We start from the raw sequence: 24374 nt of genomic DNA, 5'->3' as shown, positions 1-24374 counted from the left end.
CATCTACAATACACACGTCAGGAATGTGATGGAATACTCCCCACTTGCCTGGATAAATGCAACTCGAGCAGCAATCTAGAAGCTTGACACTATCCAGGACACAGTAGCCCGCTTGATTGGCATTACATCCATAAACAAAATCTACTCCCTTCTTCATCGATCTTGGTAACAGCCATGTGTTCCATGTACAAGATGTGCTGCAGAAATTCATGAAAAATCCTGAGACAGCACCTTCCAATCCCATGACCACTGCCATCTAGAAGGACAAGGGCAGCAGGTACATGGGAGGACCACCCCCTCAAATTCCCCTCATAACACCACTCCTTCAGTATTGCTGGGCCAAAAGTCTGGAATGTCCTTCTTAATGATATTGTAGTGTTCTGGACCAGACCAGACCCTAACTTTTCTTATTTTAAAAGCAAATGTAATGTGCTATGTTCCAGATGCAATTCAACTGGTCAAACAACTTGATGTTAAGCAAAGTGCAATTTATTCGAACACTAGTTAAAATGCAACAACAGAAAGAAGAACTTTGGGAAAAAAACTCTCTTGGAAACTTAACAGAATAATAGATACTGTAACTATTACTAATCAACTGTTCCAATGTAGTAGCATTCCATAAACAAAAAGGAAAATTCAGAAAATAGGTTTTGTGTCTCATGCAATTCAGCAGCCTCTGAAGAGAACCTCCTGCTTTTGGCAGTGATCGAGAGAGGGGATAAATAGCTTCCACTTCAAGCCTATAACACCGATAGCTAGCTAAACATCCTTGATCTGTGAGAGCTTGGATGCACCCACACAGGCTGATTCTATTGTTCCAACCTTTTTTTTTAAAAGAAAAAGCAAGGCCTTGCAAGTTTTTCATCTTCATGGCATCTGTCCCCCAGTCTGTCTGTAAGAGAAACCAAAACAAAACACAGTACGTAAAGCTATAGCATCGTCACAGTGGGTCTACTCTCAGCACATGATTTGCAGCTTCTCAAGGATAAGTAGGGATGGACAATAAATGCTGGATCAGCCAGCAATTTGCTTATGAGCGAATAAAATAAATCGCGGTTGTGAAATACTACTTTCTCCTGAAGATGTAAAAGGTACTGTGCATTTCCAAGTTTTTTTTCAAATTCCTTTTCTCAGCAGTACCTATGGGTTAATTGATACTTTCAAGTTACTATGTGATAAAAATTATTTACTAGTTATTTAGTTGGTGTTTGCGAACCTGAGTGTTTTAGGATGGATCCCATCGAGGATTCTCCTTGGATGCTAGATTGATTCCTGGGATGAATTTTGCATGATGAGAAGTGAATAAGTAGAATGGGCTGTTTGGTCTCTGGAATTTAAAATTGATAGGTGATCTCCTTGAAATATGTACAGTTCTATGGGGAACTGACAGGGTAGATGCTGAGTGACTTTGTTCTGCTTGGAAAGCCCTGAGATTGCATTCCTAATCTCCGAATAACAAGGTTGGCCATTTAGGACTGAGCTGACCAGAAATTTCTTTATTAAGAAGGTTGTGAATCTTTAGAATTCCCAATTCTAGAGGGTATGGATACTGGGTAAAGAGTATATGCAAGACTGAGATTGATTAATTATGAGAATTTTGTTGGAATTTGGTTAGAATTTGAGGAGGGAGATCAAGCCGGATCATAATGAATGTTAGTAGAAGCAAGCGAAGCCATATGGGTCTCTGTTGCTCCTTTTTGTTTTTGTATTCTTCTGCCAATTTCTCTTAAATGCAATTTTTGGCTTGATATCAACCTATGCTTGATATGAGGGCATTTGACCATGTATATACTTAACAAGTAGTACTGGATAATTGACATCAGTTCAGCTTCATTAGAGTGTTTGGAATTTTGATTTATTTTAAATCATAAGTAAGATATTTCATTCATTTAATATGTTTACATAATTTTAGTTGTAAATGTTTGTAGTTTTTTTTGTTTCATATTTATTTCAAATAAAATGTTTTTTCCTTGGTAGGGTTGATATTTCTGATACTTTAATGTATGTATACGAGATGCTGGGAGCAGAGTTATTAAGTAACCTGTATGACAAACTGGGAAGACTTTTAACTGACACTGAGCAAGCATCCTCATGGCAGGTGGGTACTATATTATTGCACTATTGCAAGATACCTTACATGAAAAAATATAGGTTCAGCTTCCAGCTATATTTCATCACCTAAGGATGTTATTTTCATTATTATTCTAGAAAATGCACCACCTAAGAATTACATTGTATTCTTAAGGGTATAAGAACCTTAAGACTTGTGCCTAAGGCTTTTAAGTACAGTCTTTGCAATAATGTATGTCATTTTGGATCAGCATAAGATAAACCAATCCTGGTTCAAAGTTTTTTAACTTGTTAAAGAGGTAAAGCTATTATTTTCAAATGTCTATGCTTCAGTAAAATACATTATTAATGAGCTTGCACACTATTTTGTTTAATATTCACTTGACTATTACCTTGAAATTTTGATTATCTAAGTCATTTACTCAAGTACCTGCCTGATTCTTGTTCTTGAAAGCTAAAAGTGAAACTTCCTTCAATACCAAATGCTTTAATGTCTGCCCAAAAGAAACTGACCACTTCAGAGCAGCTCTAGTTTCATCCTGCAACAATGCAGTATTACCTTTGGCATTTAATTTATTGACTGCTCCATGAAGAGTTGACATGGATGTGGGAGTTGCTTCCAAGATCATCATTTATTGCCTATCCATGGTTGACCTTGAAAAAGCAATGAGCTTTTTCCTTGACGAATTGGTAAAAGTGCTCCTAAAAGGTTTGGGTGCTAATGTCCTAAGCAAGTGTATGATCTATAGGAAATCTAGGGATGCTGGAATTTGAATCCAGCTATTGCATTGCCCAACTATGTGTTGAAAGTCTCAAGTTACAAGTGTTCTAATGTAGAAATAATGACAAGCTGCTGCAATGTATGCAATATATGATATACACTGTGCTGCTGACAGAAAATAATGGTGAATTGAATGTTTAAGCCAGTCGAGCAGATGATTTTATGCTGGATACTGAGATAGTAAACTAAATTGTTGGAATTTCATTCACCCAAGGAGAGGATCCAATCGTGTTCTAGTTCTATAACTTTATAGGTAATACAGAATCTTTGTGAATTCAATGGAGAGACTCCGCAATGGAGAGTGCCCGTTCTCTGATCTGCTCCAGTAGTTGTGGTATTTTATGTAGCTGGTTCAGTTTCTAGTCATTGATGATTCCTAGGAAATTGATGATATTGGGAGGGCATCTGAGTGGTGATTGTGAAGGTAATGAAACTGAATATCAAGGTGAGGTGATTATGCTTTCTCTTGTTGGGAATGGTCACTGCTTGACATGTACAAAATGATTTTGACTTGTTTTTTCAAGCCACACTGTGGTATGGTCCAGGATTTGCTGCATGAGAGTGTAAGCTGCTTTGTTAATAAGAGACTGTGTAAATAGAGTTAAATTGTCATCAAATATGGCTTTATGATAAAGGGCAGGTTATTAATAAAATAGTTAAAGCAAGTTGAGCCATGGTCTTGTGGCTCAGTGGTCGTGTCCCGACCAAAAGGCCTGGGTTCAAATTCCACTTGTGATTGATTTTATTGATTGTCAAGTGTACTGAAGTACAGTGAAACGTGTTTATGAGCAGTACAGGCAGATCATAGTAAGCAAAGATGTTCAGATCAGAGGTTGTAAAAGGACTTAGCCAGAGAGAAAAGGGTTACATTGCATATATGCTAGGAGAGATCAACCTTATTTGAGGCTAGAGGGTCCATTTTTAAGTCTAATAATGTGCACGAAGAAGCTGTTCCTGAACCTCCTGCATGTTCAGGCTTCTGCATCTTCTGCTGCTGGAGGTGTGCTACGATCATGTCTGAACATATTGATTAAAATAGCTGTTTCCTTACGGAACTCCTGCTGTAAGGCTGAAATGATTGTTGTCAAAGTCTTCATGCAATTGGGATATTGATAGGATTTTTAGATTTTGCTGTGCTCTGTGCGTTTAGCCATTTTATTTCACATGACAAAAAGGCTCATTGGCTGAAACCTGAAATTTTATGATGGCGGAATCTTGGGACAAGGCTGAGAAGAATCAGTACTTGACCATTTGAATTAAAGATGATAGTAAACTCTTCAACTTTTTTGCAGTTGTGTACTGGTCTCTACCATCTTAGAGATGGACGTGTTAATGGGTTCACTTCCTCCTGTCGCTTAATTGTCCACCATCATTAAAGATGTGACAGAATTGCAGAGTTCTGACCTGATCCTTGATTTTGTGGCACTGTCTAGAAAATAACATTTTAATTGTTTTATGAAGGCCAATTTCTTTCATCTCGGAAAGACTGCAAGTACATTAGAACCAACCAAGTCATTTGAAAATGCAGCCGGGTGTTGTGCTAAAGGAAACATTCAGAATGAATTTAGTCCTATCTTTTAGCTTTTATGGATGGCATACCCTGTGAACTAGTAGTTATAAAATTAGTAATCTTCTAGAAGAAGCTATTTGTTTTATCGTATTAGTTTTAGTAAATATGAAAGTATCATTTTTAGATCCTCCCACATAAACTACTTAATAGTATAACAGTATTCACATAATTTTAGTGCATTGACAGACCCGGATTTTGACCAGATGAAAATCTTGTAAAATTATATATTTATTTGAATAGCTGGATGCTTAAAATATAATTTGATTACTTGAATATAAAACAAAGAAGGCTGATATGGATACATATAAATGCCCTATTAGCTTAAGAATCCTTGTGCAATTTTACCGATACATCAATTTAGATGATAAATGCAGACTGGGCAAAGACAAATAATTCCATGTTGGTACTGTAAAATAAATACCTGTTGACTGTTTTTGGGCCTAATGTTTGGTTACTTTGGTTTTAATCAAAGTGTTGGTTTTGTGGTTATGATAGTTTCTATTTTAAGCAATTGATAAGTGCTAATTTTGCATTGTGTAACTATTTTTTTCCTTTTTTTTCCCTCTCACTTTAGCATATTGAAGCCTGTTTGTATGGGTTTCAATCTATTGCAGAAACCAATGATGTCAACTATTCCGATGTTATTCCAGGCTTGATTGGTCTTATTCCAAGGATAAACATTAGCAATGTGCAGCTAGCGGACACTGTGATGTTTACGATAGGTAAATGGCTTTGTTTAAAAAATTTTCAAGTGGGATTGGTATTCTCAATACAGTTGTAGGGTTTGACTGTTCTAAATCTAATCTAAAAATGTCCCAGTGAAGATGACACCTTGGACAGTACAGTATGACACATTATCACATAGGTTATATGCTCAAGTCTGAGTGAAACATGAACTTTCTTTTTTGGGGTGGGATGAAGGAGAGCTACAATTGAGATAAGATTGATGCTGAATGGTATTGAAGTAATTAAGGATTACATTTTAAAGATCATTTAACAAATTCCCTTTTCAACTCTGGTTGATAGTAGTCAACAAAAAAGTGATGAATTATAAAGCCGAAACAACAGAGTGCAAATTGCAGTAAGTCAGGCTCAAGCCATCTAATAAACCCTTGCCCCTCCGTGTATCCAGGTCAACTTGCTCATGAGAAACAGGCTTTGGAATCTGAAGAAGTGTTGTGAAGAATTCTTAGAATTAGAGGACTAATTTGTGAGGAATATTTGAAGAAATTTGAGTTTTATAACTTAAAAAATGAAACCTTATGATGTGAATGGTCTAGAAAGAAACCTTTAGCATACCTTAGTGTCGGTCAAAACAACAGGACAAGAACGTGATGTGGAGGTGCTGGCATTGGATGGGGGTGGACAAAGTCAACAGACAGCTGTTGAAAATAAATTAAAATAAAGCTTTTAGGGTTGATATCTAAAAATTTCCCATAGAATGTCTCGGTCACAATTGTGGTAATTAATAGTAAACCCTGGAATTATGTAGCTTATGGGTGCATAGGATGGGAATTGGGGTAGTTGTAAATAGGTAGAAGGCAAGGTGTGCCAAATTATTTTCTTCAATCATCTCTTATTATCAAAAGTCACACTGCAGCGGGTTATAATCCAGCAGGTTTATTTGAAACCACAAGTGTTTGAAGCCCCCACTTACTAGCTGCCTGTTGACTTTGTCCACACCAGTCCAACGTCAGCACCTCCACATCACGTTCCCTCATTATGATCTTGTTGTGACAGATATGAATAGTTAGTGACCAAGGTTGTGACTAACGCCTGTTCCTAAATCTTGATGATTATTTGAGCATTCAAAGTGACAATGCCAGTTTTTCTTGCCTTTAAAGAGATACCAAGTGGTTAAGAAACTTGCAGTCGTATTTGTGATTCTCTGTGAAATGAAATGGGTGATATATTCCTGTGCAATATTAATAGAAATTTCTGTATTTAAAATTTTTGACACTGTCAGAAACTCCATTACAATTTAGAAGTGTAATTTGATTTTGATAAGGTAAATAATTCCAGTTGTTTTAATCATTTGTGAAGATGTTTGATTGTTATGTCTTTGGCAAACTGTTAAATGTGCATTATATCTAACAATAAACCAGAATTTAGTGTATGGCTGTTATCATTTTGGATGATCTCAGTTTTGATCCTGGGCCTGGAGATTCTATCCGGATTAATGCTACAAGATTATAAATTTATTTCATTTTTATTCCTTTGCTTGATTAAAATATAGGAGCTATTGTCCATATACTAATGGTTATACATGATGTTCAGGGCGGCACGGTGACACAGTGGTTAGCACTGCTGCCTCACAGCGCCAGAGACCCGGGTTCATTTCCCGCCTCAGGCGACTGACTGTGTGGAGTTTGCATGTTCTCCCCGTGTCTGCGCGGGTTTCCTCCGGGTACTCCGGTTTCCTCCCACAGTCCAAAGATGTGCAGGTCAGGTCAATTGGCCATGCTAAGTTGTCCGTAGTGTTAGGTAAGGGATAAATGTAGGGGTATGGGTGGGTTATGCTTCGGCGGGTCAGTGTGGACTTGTTGGGCCGAAGGGCCTGTTTCCACACTGTAATGTAATGTAATCTAATCTAATCAGCTTCGTGTTTACAAGTTTTACTTTTTTAAAACTACTTCTAATCTTTCTTCCAGGTGCACTAGCTGAATGGTTGGCTGATCACCCAGTGATGATTAACAGTGTATTACCATTGGTACTGCATGCTTTGGGCAATGCTGAACTTTCCATATCCAGTGTTTCCACACTAAAGAAGATCTGTAGAGAATGCAAGTATGACCTGCCTCCCTATGCTGCTAATATTGTGGCCGTTTCTCAGGTAATGATCATCCAGATTTTATAAGCCTCTTTGGAACAGTTAGACACTGCACTGATTTGCATTTAATGTACTGACATTTTGTTTTCTTATGGTGCCAACTTTAAAATGACAAATCAGAATATTTGTGCTCGCTAACTATGGTGTTGAGCTACAATGAAATTAGAAACAAAAGCATAAATTCAACAGGTATGGCTTTGATCAGTTCTGAAGAAGGGTCTTTGCACCCAAAACCTTATCTGTGCTTTTTCTCTGCAAATGCTATCAGACCTGCTAGTTTTTCCAGCAATCTGTGCTATTGTTTCTGACTTCCAGCATCAGCAGTGCTTTGGGTTTTTTTTGTACATTGAAATTGGATTCACCTAGATCATTCTATTTTTTTAGCTGCCATAAATGCAGTGGGCCAAACAGCCTTGATCTGTGCCATATATTTTGTGTCTCTATTTCTTTGTTTATCTTCTAACAACGATACCACATGCAAACCCAGCATTGGAAAGATTAGGTGACATTTGGGGCTGGATTTAATGCCCACCCAGTGGTTGGTTTGAAGGTTGGCAGTGCATAAATTTTAGTGAATGGTGTCCCCATCACCTATCAATGAGTCATTGAAGCCCTTAAGTGGGCAATTGATGTCTACTTAAGGTTCTCATCCCTTCATTGTCAGTATTAAATTGGCAGCAAGAGAGCCCCATGCAAAGTGGTCAGCCAGGCTGGTAACCCTGTCTTAAGATGTGAGAGGTGGAAGCTTTGATTTGTGCCCATTAACTGTCTTGGCTGTGTGCCCTGACCTTTTTAGAGGAGGGGAGTTTAGCAGATCCACAGTGTCTCATATTATTAAGTATTACTTTGGAGATTCTTTGCTGCCAGAATGTTCCAGGAGATATGTAATTTGGAAATTACCAACTTCCAGATGATGAAGAAACAAAAGAAAAGGCCATTGATTAGAGAGAAGACAAAATGTTTCTTTTTCTTCCAGTCCAATCCATTAGTTCCATGACTATAGTTCTAATACTGTTAATCATGGATGTGAAAATGAGAATAGGTCTTTGTAGTAGACTTTGTCAAAAAATTCTCCCTCCCATTTTTTGTCCAGTACAAGAATTGCATTGATATAGGTAAATGGAAACTTGATTTCACAGTAATATTCCCAGTAAGAGGATGTGACATGAAGCCTATGTCACCTTAAGGGACAGAGTTTAAATGAACTTCTGACCAGAAGGCAATCAATGGTAGTCATCATTTTAAGCTTTTTTGAAAACATTCCCACTGTTCAAGAAATGAACAGCAATGGTTGAAAATGTGAAAACCTGTTTTTGCCCCATATTTATGGTAAAAGAGATGATTTTAGATTTAAATGATGTTTAAAGAGCTGAGCAGAGAAATGGTAAGTGAGTTTTATTGTGTATCTGTATAGTGTTGGAACTCATTGTAATAAGAACTAGAAAATTAAAACTTCATCATTTATGTGCCTTCCTGAGCTGCAACCTGTTTGAGGAGTCCACAGTAACTTGTTGTTAATACTCTTTTTTTTAAAAAAAAAGAAAAGTCAACAGTTTGGGAACTGCAAAATTTCTCTTCACTTATTAATGATATACAATTTTACCTTATTTTCTGATTTCTTACATTATAAAGTTACTGACACATTTCAGAAAGGTTTATTGGACTGCAATCATGGACAACAAAATGGTTTCTGGTAACTCCCTCTTGTTTGCTGAGCCTGTAGTCAGTAACCCCAGTAAAACTAAGTTAGCTTACTCAACTCAACTCCAAAGGATTCCAGTCTAGAAGCTCGAGGTCTTAATAGTATTGTGCTACAGCATATAATACCTTTCTTTGCTTTTTCTTTGTTCTTAATTCACTTCAAAGTGACTGCTAATACATTATGCAGAACTGTCTGGCAAACTGATTTAGTGAAATTGCTGTATTTCAACTGAGCTGTTATTTCAGGTTTGTTATTGAAATCAGTGGGTCTTTTAAGTCAAAGCCCCAGTTCTAATGTCAATTATTATTTGAACCAAAAGACATTTCCTTCTAAAAATGCTTGCCAATTAATTGTTTGTCAGTGATGGATATGAGATATTGGGATGGAAATTGTAAAAGAGGAGACCCTTCAAAATTAATCTTCAATAAAATCATGATTCGACTTCCACATCAACTCTACTTTCCTGTCAATCCTTTAGTGCCCAAGAATCAAAAATCTCAATCTGGAATATACTCAATGGTTGACTAGAATGTTGCATTCATTCATTTTTATAAAAGTTAGAAAGTCTAAGTGTTGAATTTGTGATGTTTATTTAAATTTATATTACTGGCTAACTCCTTTTTTCAGGAGAAGATTTAAACATAAACCACTATGTCCTAACATTGTTGTGAAGCTAGATAATTTCTATTCCAAGCAAAACATTTTTTTTTACCTTTTTAACTTGACATCACCCTTTGTAAAACTGTTTGAAGTCTTGGAGAAATTGGAAATACCAATGTTTATACATAATGGTAATTAATTAGAAAGTGGATGCAACGTTTATTTTGCATTTAGTTTGTAGCCATTTCCCCACACGTATATTATTATTAACTAATCCAGCCATTTATGTATCTATCAAATATTATTTGTATTTTTACATTTAATGTTTTGTAATGGATTTTGTTTAGGAATGTCTAAATATTTTTAAATGCTGAGAGCAATTGAAAATATAAGTTGTGAATTAATTTGTAGTTCATATGATGTTCAATTTATAATTCAACTTTTCAGTCTACATATTTAAAAGTTTGAATGGGCCAAGAAGTGGCAAATAGAGTTTAATTTAGATAAATGTGAAGTGCTGCATTTTGGAAAGACAAATCAGGGCAGGACTTATACACTTAATGGCAAGGTCCTGGGGAGTGATGCTGAACAAAGACCTTGGAGTGCAGGTTCGTAGTTCCTTCAAAGTGGAGTCACAGGTAGGTAGGATAGTGAAGTAGGTATTTGATATGCTAGCCTTTATTGGTCAGTGTATTGAGTATAGGAGTTGGGATATTATATTTCAGCTATACAGGACATTGGTTATGCCACAATTGGAATGCCACATGCAAATCTGGTTTTCCTGCTATAGGAGGAATGTTGTGAAACTTGAAAAAATTCATAAAAGCTGTACAAGAATGTTGCCAGGATTGGAGGGTTTGAGCTATAGAGGGAGGCTGAATAGACTGGGGCTATTTTCCCTGGAGCATTGGAGACCGAGGGGCAACATTTATAGAGGCTTTTAAAATCATGAGGGACATGGATAGGGTAAATAGACAAGGTCCTTTCCCCAGCATGGAGGAATCCAAAACTAGAGGGCACAGGTTTAAGAGGGGAAAGATTTAAAAGGGATCTAAGGGGCAACGTTTTCATGCAGAGAGTGGTGGGTGTATGGAATGAGTTGCCAGAGGAAGTGGTGCAGGCTGGTACAATTACAACATTAAAGAGGCATTTGGTTAGGCAAATGACTAGGAAAGTTTTAGAGGGGTATGGGCCAATCGCTGGCAACTGGGACAAGATTTATTTGGGATATCTTATCGGTATAGATGAGTTGGACTGAAGGGTCTGTTTCCACGCTGTACATCTCTGGTTCCAAGTATCCAGTTCACTGCCAGGGCTGGGTAAGTACATATTATTGCATGTATTTTTGGGTAGACATGGAGGGAAAAGCACCTACCATATCTGAGTACTTCAGATTCATTTTGAAATATCAAAATGCTGGCAGTGCAAGGTCAAATAATTGCATTTTCACATCAAAGGCATTACCTGTCTTTTTCATCTTTGCAAGTGTTGATGGCCCTGTATTGTATTTCCAGCATTTATTCTATTTTGAAAAACCCTGAAACTATTCTTCATTTTTGATTTTACCAAGCGCCAAATCAAAAAGGGATAAAAGACTGTTAGATTCGGTGTGCTTATCAGAAGTAGTATTCATGAATAGTGCTGTGAAACAAGTTGGGAAGCAGGTGCATACATTCATGCTCAGTTTCTACCTGTTTCCACAAACATAGCTAATACGTGTATTAAGTTATTTAAAGGATTGAAGTTTAGACTGATCTGAGACCTAAGGTTAAGAGAGAGGCCAGCAAACCTGAGGTTTTGTTATGATGTGAGCAAATGATAACCTGGAGTTTACTTTTGCTGTTGTCTTCCACAGGAGGTTTTAATGAAACAAATTCATAAGGTTAGTCAATTCTTAAAGCTCTTTGACATTTAACAAAGATAGAAATAAGGAATGTTTGCAATTGCTTTTATACCTTCATTATATTTATGTCTACTATTAAACCTATTTCATGACAATTGTGCTAAGTCCACCCAATAACACAAGAATTTCAAGTTAATTAAATACATGCTGTAGAATTAGCATTGAGCTGCCTCAATATTTAAGCTTAGAAAATAATTTAAACTAAATTTCTGGACTGTATATGAGTAACTTTTAGTATGTAAAATTAATTTTAATGGAACAATGGAAAAGCTTTCATCACAAAGCAGGACCATACCATCAAATACTGAATTAGGTTCTATAATTTTACTAAGTTATTTCTGAATGCAGATTTAAACTCTAAATATACCACATCTCTATAATTTCCATTTGCAAGTATATTTTTGATAATTTAAAGTGAATACTTCTGATGAATAATTGATAAAATACAACTTTAGTAAGACTCACAATTCACTTCATTGGAGCATTAGACAATGAGAGCAACAGAAAGTTATTAACCCCGACTAACTACTACTTCTAAGAGCTGCTTTATATAACATTTGTGTGCATATTTTATTGTGGATGGTGGGTGCCACAAAGTTTTGAAGAGTCAACACTGATGTATAGCTCACTAGATTTTGAAATACACAAGTTTGTACTGTTGTCTGTTTGATTTTGAGTTTTGTTGTGTGCTTTTTTAAAATTCTTATTTCAATAAAAGCCAACACTTAACAACATATGAAGCATTTGTCAAAACATTCTAATTTCACTGCTTTCATTTTTATTTGGAACTGCAAACATTATACATTATTTTGAAGATCTTCAAGCTTCTTCATCTATTTTTCTTCACTGAGTTTTTTCATTTCTCTTCCCCTTTCTCAGACAAGTCAGTGTATGTGGCTGATGCAGGCACTGGGATTCCTACTCTCTGCCCTCCAGGTGGAGGAAATTCTTAGGAACCTACATTCCCTCATCAGCCCCTACATCCAACAGCTGGAGAAACTTGCTGACGAGCCGGTATGTACGATGAAAAGCCAGCAATATCATAACATGGCCTGAAACCAAGACTTAAGGATCGCATGCCTCTTTTTTTATTATTATTATTATGTGATTCACTTGTTTTTGTCTCTCATCCAATCCTTTTATTTTGACCCTATTTATCTTAAATTTCCCTCCTCACTTTATACAGTGAGTGTTTTTATTCTTTATGTTGGCCTCAAAACAGTGTTCATCTGCTAATTGAAATTCCAACAGCCCAAAATTCCAAAAAAGGAATTTATCAGTACGCAAATTCTTGTATGGTATTCATTTTGCACGAATCAGTTTACAGTTAATGCAAGTTATTTGATTTCTAATGTGTGCAGGTGAATTTGACTCTAATACAAAAATGCATCTAACATTTGCAATACTAACATTGTGATTAAAATGCAGTAAACCTCCATTTTATTACACTGCTATATTCTGCAAAGAATTCTATTTCCTTAATGGCAACACTTTCAATTCTTAGAGCAAGCTTGTTTTTAAAATCCAAATTGCTAATTGTTTCCTGATCAACTTTGAAGTTCCAGGAAGGAAAGACTAGGTGAGGAGGCGCAATACACTGAAATTCCAATATTGGATCACCCAGTTTAGAAATAAACTGAATTTTGAACACCTCAATTGTGTTTTTTTTGCTACACTGAATGATAGATTACCTCGTGTATCACGCATACAAAAAATCTTTTCATAATGTTTTAATGTTACTTTCCATAAATCTCAAAGTGATATCCTCTGAGCTATCTTTCCTTTACTATTTAATACTCTGTTTCCCCTCACCTCTGCATTTAGCTGGTTTGTTGCTTGCCTGCATAGCATTTTACATTTTTTCATTTGATAATAGGCTTAATTACACACAGTTTTGTAATATAATGATTTTGTAGTGTAATGAGTGGATTATATGAATCGAGTGTGCAGAATGCTGCTGACAGCATGAGTCAGGTCTCGCGATAGCTATGCAAGTTCATGCCATATACTCGATATAGTATGGTGTCCCTCAAGCTATATAACCATTTCACTTCTGTCTCTGTCCAACAAAAAGAGGTGCTTATTGTTCCTCTTGCCTATGGCTAATTATCTTACTTTCCACTTAAGAGTGTCCTGTCAGTGCCTTTTAACGTTAACCTAACATCTCAGGACTCCGTTTCCCCACTGTTATTAAATTGTTAGTCTCACCATGGAAAGTTACAAGTCTTGCTACTGTTCTTGGATCGCCTTCCAAATTTCTCAATGCTACTCACGAGATCATTGAATTCTGTGGAACAAAATTCTACTCGGCTGTCTATCTGGCAATTTGATTTTCTTGCTTTTCTCCTGTACCCTTTTCAAATTTTACTGTTCAAAACAGTTATTTACAAACCTTTTGAATTCTGCCTCTGCCACTGTTTACTGTGTATTAATATTTCTCTGCATATACAACCACTTCTAAACCTGCCTTTTAATGATGAACTTAAAATTGATTACAATTATGGTGTAGATTGCTAACTAGTATGCAGAATCTTGAATTTCCTTTTGGCCTTTTTCTTCCTTTGGCTTTTTCAGCATCACGTAGGTTGCCACAATGTTGGTTGACCACCTTCAAATCATCAATTTTTGGGATTTGGTGAATGATTTTACAGCCAGATGCCCTTCCTAAGACTAACCCTCCCCATTATGCACCAGCACCAGTATGCACCAGCCTGTCATTTTGGAGGCTGGATTCTTCTGTGGCCCATAAGACTTGGAGTAGGTTTGAATCTGGAACATTTTGACTCCGAGGCGGTGTAGTAACATGTGATCCACGTTCTAGCTCCTGTGCGATTCTTGAAGCTGTGTATTTTGTTGACGTAATCAATCTAAATTTTTGTGCAAATCATTATCAAATCTTCTGCTTTGACTTTTTTTACCTATTTGATAAAGTTCTGTTTTATAATTCAATAAATTTGGCAATCTTGCGCTTAGTTTCTGTGTTATTCAAGAATGAATTAAAATAATTCAAACAACATTGACAGCTTTCACTTTACTAAGTGTCATTGCATCTAAGCACTCATTGTTTCACATTTATGTGTGCAGTTTTGGGCCCCATATCTCAGGATGGATATATTGGCCCTGGAGCCATTCAGAGGAGGTTCACAAGAACGGTCCCAGGAATAAGAAGTTTGATGCATGAGGAATGTTTGACAATTCTGGGACTGCACTCAATAGTGTTTAGAAGGGCGGGGGTCTAACTGAAACTTTGAGAATACCGAATGGTTTGGACAGAGTGGTTGTTAGAAAAATGTTTCCATTGGTAGGCGAGACTAAGACCTGAAAGCACAGCCTTCGTGTAACGGAAAGACCTTTTAGAATGGAGATAAGGAGAAACTTCTTTAGCCAGAGAGTGGTCAATCTATGGAATTCATTGTCACGAAGGCTGTGAAGGTCAGGTCAATGAGTATATTTAAGACGGAAGTAGATAGGTTCTTGATTGTCAAGGGGATCAAGGTTTACAGAGAGAAAGTGGAAGAATGATGTTGAAAAACTTATCAGCTGTGATTGAATGTTGGAGCAGACTCTGGGCTGAATGGCCTAATTTCTGCTTGTATGTCTTATGTGCAGGTCAGGTGGCGACTTATTCTCTTCCCCCTAATTAGGGGAAGGTTGTCAGCTGAAAACCAGTAATGCAAAGCCCAACAAATAAATCTGCTCAGGTTCGGGTGGAAAGGTTTAGGGGTGGGTATCTCTAGTAAGAATTCTCCTCCCTGATTTTGGGGAGGGGAAACTCCAACCAGAAAGTCTGTCCCCTAGGGTACTCCACCTCTCAAGTACTTCCCACCATGTCCATGCTGGTCTTGCAGCCAGAATTTCTAGCTGCACTACCAGTGGGCGGCACGGTGGCGCAGTGGTTAGCACTGCTGCCTCACAGCGCCAGAGACCCGGGTTCAATTCCCGACTCAGGCGACTGACTGTGTGGAGTTTGCACGTTCTCCCCGTGTCTGCGTGGGTTTCCTCCGGGTGCTCCGGTTTCCTCCCACAGTCACAAAGATGTGCGGGTCAGGTGAATTGGCCATGCTAAATTGCCCGTAGTGTTAGGTTAAAGGGGTAAATGTAGGGGTATGGGTGGGTTGCGCTTCGGCGGGGCGGTGTGGACTTGTTGGGCCGAAGGGCCTGTTTCCACACTGTAAGTAATCTAATCTAATCTAATCTAATCAGTCATCCTGCACCCTCTCCTCCTGCCTGCACTGCTAGGACTCTGCACATACCTGTGGTCTGAGGCTCTTAATGCAGAACCATGAGCACGAGTAAATGGGCCAGCCAATCAGATCTCCAGGGAGGCAGACAGAATTCCTCCCTTGGTCAGGACTTTCTCTCTCAGGAGGGGGAATTCTATCTGTAATCAATCAAACTTCTGCAGAATATTAGCTGGCTTCAAAGGCATGACCACCTTTTTTTTAAGGTTCATGGGATGTGGGCATTGCTGGCTAGATTAGCATTTATTACCCATCCCTAATTGCCCTTGAGAAGATGATTGTCAAATTGCTGAATCCTTGGCTGTGTCTTTTTCCTGTAAGATTTTGCGTTTCATCTGACAATTGGAGATTATTCAATCACACTCCTGACTTCCGTCAACTTCTGGTCAGTGACAAGAAGGATTTTTATTCACTCGTAGGATATGGCCATCGCTGGCTGGCCAGCATTTATTGCCTGCCCTTGAGAACGTGGTGGTGAGCTGCCATCTTGAATCATTGCAGTTCACATGCTGTGGGTTGACCCACAATACCATTAGGGAGGGAATTCCAGAATTTTGACCCAGTGACAGTGAAGGAACAATGGTATCTTTCCAAGTCAGGGTGGCAAATGGTTTGGAGGGAAACTTACAGGTGGCGGTGTTCGCATATATCTAATGTCCTTGTCGTTCAGGTGGAAGAGGTTGTGGGTTTGGAATGTGCAGTCGAAAGATCTTTGAGTTTCCGCAGTATATCTTGTTGATTGTACACACTGCTGCTACTAAGCATCAGTGATGGAGCACGTGGGTGTTTTGTGGATGTGGTGTCAATCAAGTGGATTGCTTTATTTTGGATAATGTCAAATGTCTTTAGTGTCGTGGAAGCTGTGGCTATGCAGGCAAGTGAGGAGTATTTCATCATACTCCTGACTTGTGCTGTGTAGATGATGGTCAAGAGTCAGAGGTGCATTACTCGCCACAATATTCCTAGCCTCTGACTTGCTTTTGTAGCCACTGTTTATGTGGTGAGTCCAATTGAGTGTCTTGTCAATAGTAACCTCAAGGATGTTGATAGTGAGGGATTCGGTGATGGTAACATCATTCAGTGTCAAGTGATGGTTTAAGATTGTCTCTTATTGATGATGGTCATTGTGTGGCATGAATGTTACTTGCCACTTGTTGGCCCAAGTCTGGATATTGTCCAGATCTTGATGCATTTGAACATGGACTGCCTCAGTAACTGACGAGTGGCAAACAGTGCTGAACATTGCACAGTCATTGTGGCAAACATCTTCACTTCTGATTTATGATGGAGGGAAGGTCATTGAAGCAGCTGAAGATGGTTGGGCCTCTATCCTCACCTGAGGAACTCCTGCATAAGTGTCCTGGAGCTGAGATGATGGGCAACCATCTTCCTATGTGCCAGGTATGATACCAATCACTGGAGAGTTTGCCCCGATGCCCATTGATTCCACACTTAGTCAAATGCATCCTTGATGTGAAAGGCTGTCACACTCCCCTCACTGCAATTCAGTTCTTTTGTCCATGTTTGAATCAAGGCCGCAATAAGGCCAGGAGCAGTGTGACCTGGCAGAACCCAAACTGAGTCTCTGTGCAGGTGCTGCTTGATAATCCCTTTGAATACCATTACTCGTGATCCAGAGTAAACTGATGGGGTGGTAATTGGTTGGGTTGGATTTGTCCTGCTTTTTCTGTAAGGGACATACCTGGGCAAATGTTGGGCAGATGCTGGTGTTGTAAGTGTACTGTGAAGGTTTGGCGAAAGAAGCAGCATGTTCTGAAACACAAGTCTTCAGTACTGTTGCTGGATTGTTGTCAGGGCTCGGAGTCTTTGCAGTATCCACCGCCTCCAGCCATTTCATGATTTTGGCGTCGGCTGCTTCAATCTGCAAAATTGCAAAATCTTTGTACAATCATCAAGAACGTCCTTACTTCTAACCTTATGACACAAGCATTTTCATTGATGAAGCAGCTGAAGATAGTTTGGACTAGGACATTCGACTGAGGACATTCATGATATCGCATGGAATGAATTGAATTGGCTGAAGTCTAGTATCTGATCATCCATTTAGCGTATCTGGCTGAAACTTGCTGTGAATGCTTCAGCCTTATCTTTTGCATTGATGTGTTAAGCTCTTCCATTGTTGAGAATCGGAATATTTGTTGAGCTGCCGCCTCCAGTGAATTGTTTAAATGTCTACCACCATTCATGGTTGGATATGGCAGAACTGCAGAAGACTGGATTTACAGAGCTTAGATTTGATCTGTAATTTGTGGGATTGCTTTACTCTATCTATCACTTGATGTTTGGCATGCAAGTAGTCCTTTTGATAGCTTCACCAGATTGATATCTCATTTTTAGGTATGCATGGTGCTGCTCTCTTGGACTCTCGACTGAACCGGAGTTGATGCCCTGGCTTCATGGTAATAGTTGAGTGAGGGATATGTTGGACCATAATGTTGTAGATTGTGCTGGAGAACAGTTCTGCTGCTATTGATGGACTACAACACCTCATGGATGCCCAGTCTTGAGTTGCTAGATCTGTTTGAAGTTTGTCCCTTTTAACATAATGATACACAACATACTTGGGCGTATTCTTAAAGTAGTTAGTAATGCTAGTCAATATCTTTTGAGATGCTGGTTGCCCAGCATGTATAGTGTGAATGTTTCTTGCTCCTTATCAGTCTAAGCTTGAAAACTTTCCAAACATTCCTGTATTTTGGCGTCAGCTGCTTCAATCTGCAAAATTGCAAAATCTTTGTACAATCATCCAGAACGTCCTTCCTTCTAACCTTATGACAGAAGCATTGTCATTGATGAAGCAGCTGAAGATAGTTTGGACTAGGACATTCGTTTGAGGAACTACTGCAATGAGGTCCTGAGACTGAGATGGTGGACCTCCATTTGTTGCAACCATCTTCCTTTGTGTCTGATATGACTCTTAAGCAGTGCTGTGTTTTCCCCTGATTCCTATTGACTCGAAGTTTGGTAAGGCTTCTTAATGTCACACTCCATGTAATTCTGTGTTGTGAAACGCAGTTACACTCCCCTCACCTCTGGAGTTTATTTAGATTTATTTACACCAAAGCCTTAGAGGTAAAGAGCTGGATTTTCCTGATAGAACTCAAACTGAGCATCAGGGAGGAGGAGGTTTCTCAGCAAATTCTGTTTGATGGCGCTGTGACAATAAATCCCATCAGTTTTTGATTGAGAATATAATAATAGCCAAGTAATTGGCTAAGCTGGATTTTTCTTGCTGCTCATACACAACACATACTTGGACCATTTTCCACATTTAGCATGTACTGCCAGCATTGTATGTGCACTAGAATAGTTTGTTTGGGTTGTGGCAAGTTCTGGAGAACAAGTCATTGGTACTATTGCCAGAATGTTGCTAAGGCCAGTAGCCTCTGTTGTATCCATTGCCTTCAGCCATTTATTGATATCGAGTGGTGTGAATCAAATTGGTTGCCATTTGGCATCCATGATGCTGGGGATCCCAAGAGGAAACAGAGGTAGATCATCCACTTGGCATCTCTGCCTAAAGATGGATACGGTTGCTTCAGTGTTGTTTTTTGAATTGATATGCTGGACTGTCCCATATTGATCTATCTCCAGTGAAGAGTTTAGTTGTCACCATCATTTCAGAACTGGATGTGATATAGTTGTAGAATTTAGTCCTGTTTAGCAGCTGCTGCTACTCTGCATGCAAGTGGTTCTGAGTAGCTGCGTTAAGTTTGTATTTCATTTTTATGATTTCATTATCACCATTAAACTATTACTTTTAATTCCAGATCTGATAATCAAATTCAAATCTCACTAGCAATCATGGTAGGTTTCAAGTCCATGTCCCTGATTCATCCTAGATGACAAGTTCATTTACATTACTATCATACCACTGCCTACACGAAGATAGTGAATGAGGGATAGGGGCATAGCTCCATTCAATTAATGCTTCATGAAGCATTAGAAAATAGATGCAGGAGTAGGCCATTTGGCCCTTCGAGCCTGCAGCAAGCACTGACTGACTGCTGGGAAGGATTGCATTGACCAAAAATGAGACCTGCAGTATGAAAAAGTTTGTTCTGGATATTTTGCACATCAGTAATGGCAACAAGGATTCTTCTGCTTTGTGCAGAAATTTTAAGAGGTGTTCAAAAGTAAGGAATGTTGACGAAAGTAAATAAGCTGTTGGGCAAGTCAGTAAGAGATTGATTTATGATAACTAACAAAAGAATTATTGAGTGGTGAAGAAAACCTTTATATTGTAATGACTTTTAATGATCTGTATTGCTTTGTCTGTAAGGGTGACAACCAGATTTAATTGCAACTTTCAAAAGGAAATTGGACATGCATTTTGGGGGGAAATAAAGAGCAGCAGAACTATAGGGAATTTCTATTGGGAGCAGAACTGTTTGTATAGCTCTTTTTAAGGTACAAGCACAATGAGCCAATTCACTACTGAAAACAAAAAATGCTGGAGATCACAGTGGATTAGGCAGTATCCATGAAGAGAAAACAAGCTAATGTTTCGAGTCTAGATGACTTTTCTTCAGAGCTGAAGTGAAGTGTGAAAGGGGCAGCATTTATGGCATAGTTTGAAGGGAAGGAGAGGGGGTAGATGTTGGAGTGCTGGGGAAGAAAGGATATTGATAGTTCAGATTAAGTGATTGGAGCCAATTCACCACTTCCTGTGGTATAAAATCTTATGGTTCTATGATTGCAACTTCCTTGTATATTTTCTACTTCCACAGTTTATATAGGGATAACTTTCGGCCATCCAGCCCAAGACATTGGAAATTTCTATGTTAATTTCCAAAAAATAACTTGATCCCTCCCCTACTTTCCAGTTCATAACCCTTGCTTGTAATGGCTAAGCTATCAGCCTTTATCTAGTGGCGGTAGTATTCAATGGATTGTAATTTCCTATATCTCTCATCATAGTTGCTTCTTTTCGTTATTTGGCTACTTGAACTTTTCATCTATCTACTGTCTCTAGATTCCAAAACATACTGATATGTTAAGGATTATTCCAGTATTCCTCCTTTCAATTTCTCTTCGCTATCTTGTATCTTGTCATATTTGCCTGTCTTTTTCCAATATTGCATTCCACATATACTCTTTGTGATCTTCCTCCAACCTCTGTTCAGCTGTGTCTCTGACCATACCAGACATGTATCATTCATGAGCTTATTATTTCAAGCCCTCTGAGGGAATGAATTCCTTTCTGCACTTTTATGACCCTATCTTCAAGTTCTTGATGAAAACACAATGCTCACTGTAACCCTGTATGAACTCTTCAGTTTTGCCAATTGAATTATATCATTAATGCTGACAAAAGTTGTAGATAAAATTAAAGCAGTCATTTGTACATATTGAGGCCCTGATTTACATATATTTATAAAATTTATAATCTCTGGGTATTTTTTGAAGATCCTGATATTCTTTTCTACTTTTTAATTAAAATGGCTTGCTGCCATTTCAACCTAAAACTGAATTGACACTTCTCCTTACAAAAGCTTAATTTTAAGAGGTGTGTATATTTGGGTTGAACCTCAAACATCTTTTATAGGCCTTGGCCATTTCACATTTTAACTCTAATTGTGACTGTTGCGTAGACTAACCCAGCAGCCATTTTGAGGCCAACAAGGTCTTGCAAATAGTATGTGTGATCAATGACGAATTAACCTATTTTCTGATAGTATTGGTTGAGTGAGGAATGCTGATCAGGATTTGGAAACCCTGAGTTTTCAAATAATCTTATGTTTTACAGAGAGAATGGCATACTCTCTCACTTCTTGTGGTCAGAATGTTTTGTATGGAAAGAGGTCGGTCTTACCCTTGGAATGTGCGTTCCAGCTTAATAATGCAGCACAAGCTTTTGTGAATTGTTTTTGTGCACTTACCCCAAATCAACAAAATATTGCAAACCCTTCCATGCATGTCTGCACACCGTGCAAAAATTGAATGAAGAAAGTGCAGTTGTACAGGTTGTTGTTAACTTAGTCTCTGGTCTACAATTACCAGTCTTCCATGTGACAAGTCTATAATTTATTGAAATAATTTAGTGCTTTAAAATTGAAGTGAGAATCTTGTAAGGGTTTTGTATAATTGATTATCTAGGAGTTGGTTCTCAGATAAAATTTGAAACTTGAACATGTGAAGTACTTTGACCACCTGATGACTTACACTGATTAAGAATCTGGTACTCCGTTAATAGTTTTGATGGATCTGTCTGCAAACAGCTCTTAGCCTTTCTGCAGTTGTACCATATGTTTTTTTTTCCCTACAAATTCAAGGTCTTCTTTTCATGTTGACTTCACATCCTGAATTGAGGGTTGACATGCCTCCGGCCCACCCAGTGTTATTTGGATGCGGAACGCCATTGTGGAACAATGTGAAGGTGCTAGTAGCCACTCACCTCCATCTGCCCCAAATTGTTTTGATCTTCTGTTTTGTTCAGTAGGAAATATTGCAAAAGCATTCTTGGACCTTTCTTGTGTTGGCCACTCCTTAAAGTGACATGTGAATTCTACTGGTTGTCTGGTATTCTAGTGGGATGCAGTTTATATAAAAAAAGGTCCCAGTTTAGGCAAATAAGCAAGAATCTTTTTCTTTGGGGGGATTTGAGAATATTCATCCTCAGACAATGCTTGAGGGAGGGGCCCTTGACAGAAAATGATATTCATTGAGGAGGCAAGGGGATGGTGCAGGAATGTGAAGTTAAAGCAACGATCAGTCAGCCATGATCTTATTGAATAACCATCAGGCTAGATGATTGAAACAATCCGCTCCTCCTAATTTGAACATTTGTGTGAAATATTGAGGATTTTTGTAAGTCAATAATTATTACCTACTCGCTGTTTCTAATCATTTCTGTATTTTTGACACCAGAATGTTGGCAGCAAAAACAGAAATTGCTGGAAAAAACTTTCCACAGACTCTATCAGACTTGCTGACTTTTCCAAGCAATTTCTGTTTTTATTTCTGTTTTTGTTTCTGATTTCCAGCATCTGCAGTTTTAAAAAAAAATTGTAGTTTCTGATAATGGTACACTTTAAATTTGCTGTGTAGAACAGATCTTTTCTATGTCTGTGTCAGGGCTTTCTTGTGTTTTCAGTGTTGCACATGTAAAAACTGCAATAGTTACAGTATCTTGTCATGCATAAATTTTTCAGCATTTTGGTTTTCTTTTCAGTCTGCATGGCAGCTCAGCAAAGAATTTTTCTAAAAATGTATGATTAAATTATGTCAACCTGTCAAATGAATTGAATTCATTTGTATAATGTGAACTTCTCCTGTTTTAAATTTGATTGCAACCTTTCACTTAGGTTTACATGCAAATGAAAAAATTTTTAGGCGTAGAATAATAAAGCATTACAGACATCGCATTCTTTTAGACATGTTAATACTGTGGTCTTTGTATTGACGTAAAGCAGTTTCTTACAGCATTGATGCTAAAGCCGTAGTGGCAATCTTGGGGGTAGGGCCGTCATTCTGCTTTGTTTTGCTGTCCTATTAAATCCTAGCTCTGAAATATTACAAAATTATTTTGTAAGAAGCTACAATTGTACACTCAGTTCACTCTTAGAATATCAATTGCTGCTTTTTGACAAATGTTTTGCAGTCTAGTTCAGCTGAGAAGGTTAAAACTTGTAAATACAGAATTTGAACTTTTCCTAAAACCACTTGCCTTGCCTTGTTCCAAACAAACTTTTTAAAAATAACGACAAATTGCGCATGTGAGCATCTTTAATCTTAACATGCTCAAAGTAGTTTTTGAACAATAACAAAGACCTCTATTTCAGATGTGTAAATGCATTCCATTCAGTTTATTGATATTTTGAATATCATTTTGATTCACAATTCTGTCTGTTTATGATTAGCTGCAGCAGTTTAAGCTAAATAAGTTGAATTCTGTTCCCTCTACATGTTTTGAAGTTTTTTTCATTAAAAATGTCATCTGAAGGCCTTGGTCATAGCAACAAGTTCTAGCGAAGCTATGTTAACTCGTCCATTTTAGAAGTGGTCTTGATCTGTTACACACTGCTAACTATTGTTAGTTGTCCCTGATACAATGGCAGATTAAAAATTGAAAGGTAAGGAAAGTAAATGCCTCTTGAGATTATTTATTAACGTTATTCAAAAAGTGCTTTATTCTGAAATGCAACCCAGAGAAATTAAGATACATCACTGCAAAATGAAGTATTATCCGTTTTATTGGATCAAATCTAACCAATATCTAGAATATTTATATTGTAACATTAAAATTTAATAAACTGTCTTCTGTTGCAGTCATTGCAGAGGTGTTTTCTTCATACTATGAAGCATCATATGTTTGGCGGTTTTGCTTTTTTTTAAATACCAAGGTGGTGATGAAGTCAATGTTACAACACACAGGAGGCCATTCAGCCTGTTGTATTTGTCCCTTTGCTCCAAATGAGTCATTCACATAGTGCCATTTCTCTAAGTTCATAACCCTGCACATTTTTCTTTTTCAGATAGTAATTCAATTCCTTTTTGAATTCCTCAATCAAACCTAATTTTACAGCGCACACGAGAAGCATATTCCAGATCTGAACCATTCACTACATGAGAAAAAGTTCATCCTTTTGTCTCAGTCATTTCTTTTGCAAGTAATTTAAGTCTATGCTGTCTCATTCTTGAATCGTCCATCAGA

General features: G+C 37.9%; 1 protein-coding gene across 1 annotated transcript in view; it reads left to right on the top strand.

Moving 5' to 3' along the window:
* The window catches only part of ipo13b (importin 13b), a 225279-nt gene that overhangs the window by 129792 nt on the left and 71113 nt on the right, over window positions 1-24374 (top strand). Inside the window, exons 5-9 of the mRNA XM_043700097.1 lie at window positions 1952-2098; window positions 4996-5143; window positions 7073-7254; window positions 11409-11435; window positions 12336-12470. Coding sequence (XP_043556032.1) covers window positions 1952-2098; window positions 4996-5143; window positions 7073-7254; window positions 11409-11435; window positions 12336-12470 — 639 coding nt within the window. The remainder of the gene's footprint in view (window positions 1-1951; window positions 2099-4995; window positions 5144-7072; window positions 7255-11408; window positions 11436-12335; window positions 12471-24374) is intronic.

This window comes from Chiloscyllium plagiosum, chromosome 11 (genome assembly GCF_004010195.1).
Source record: "Chiloscyllium plagiosum isolate BGI_BamShark_2017 chromosome 11, ASM401019v2, whole genome shotgun sequence".
Taxonomy (NCBI): domain Eukaryota; kingdom Metazoa; phylum Chordata; class Chondrichthyes; order Orectolobiformes; family Hemiscylliidae; genus Chiloscyllium; species Chiloscyllium plagiosum.
Note: the sequence above shows the minus strand (reverse complement) of the source record. Positions and strands in the feature narration are given on the sequence as shown.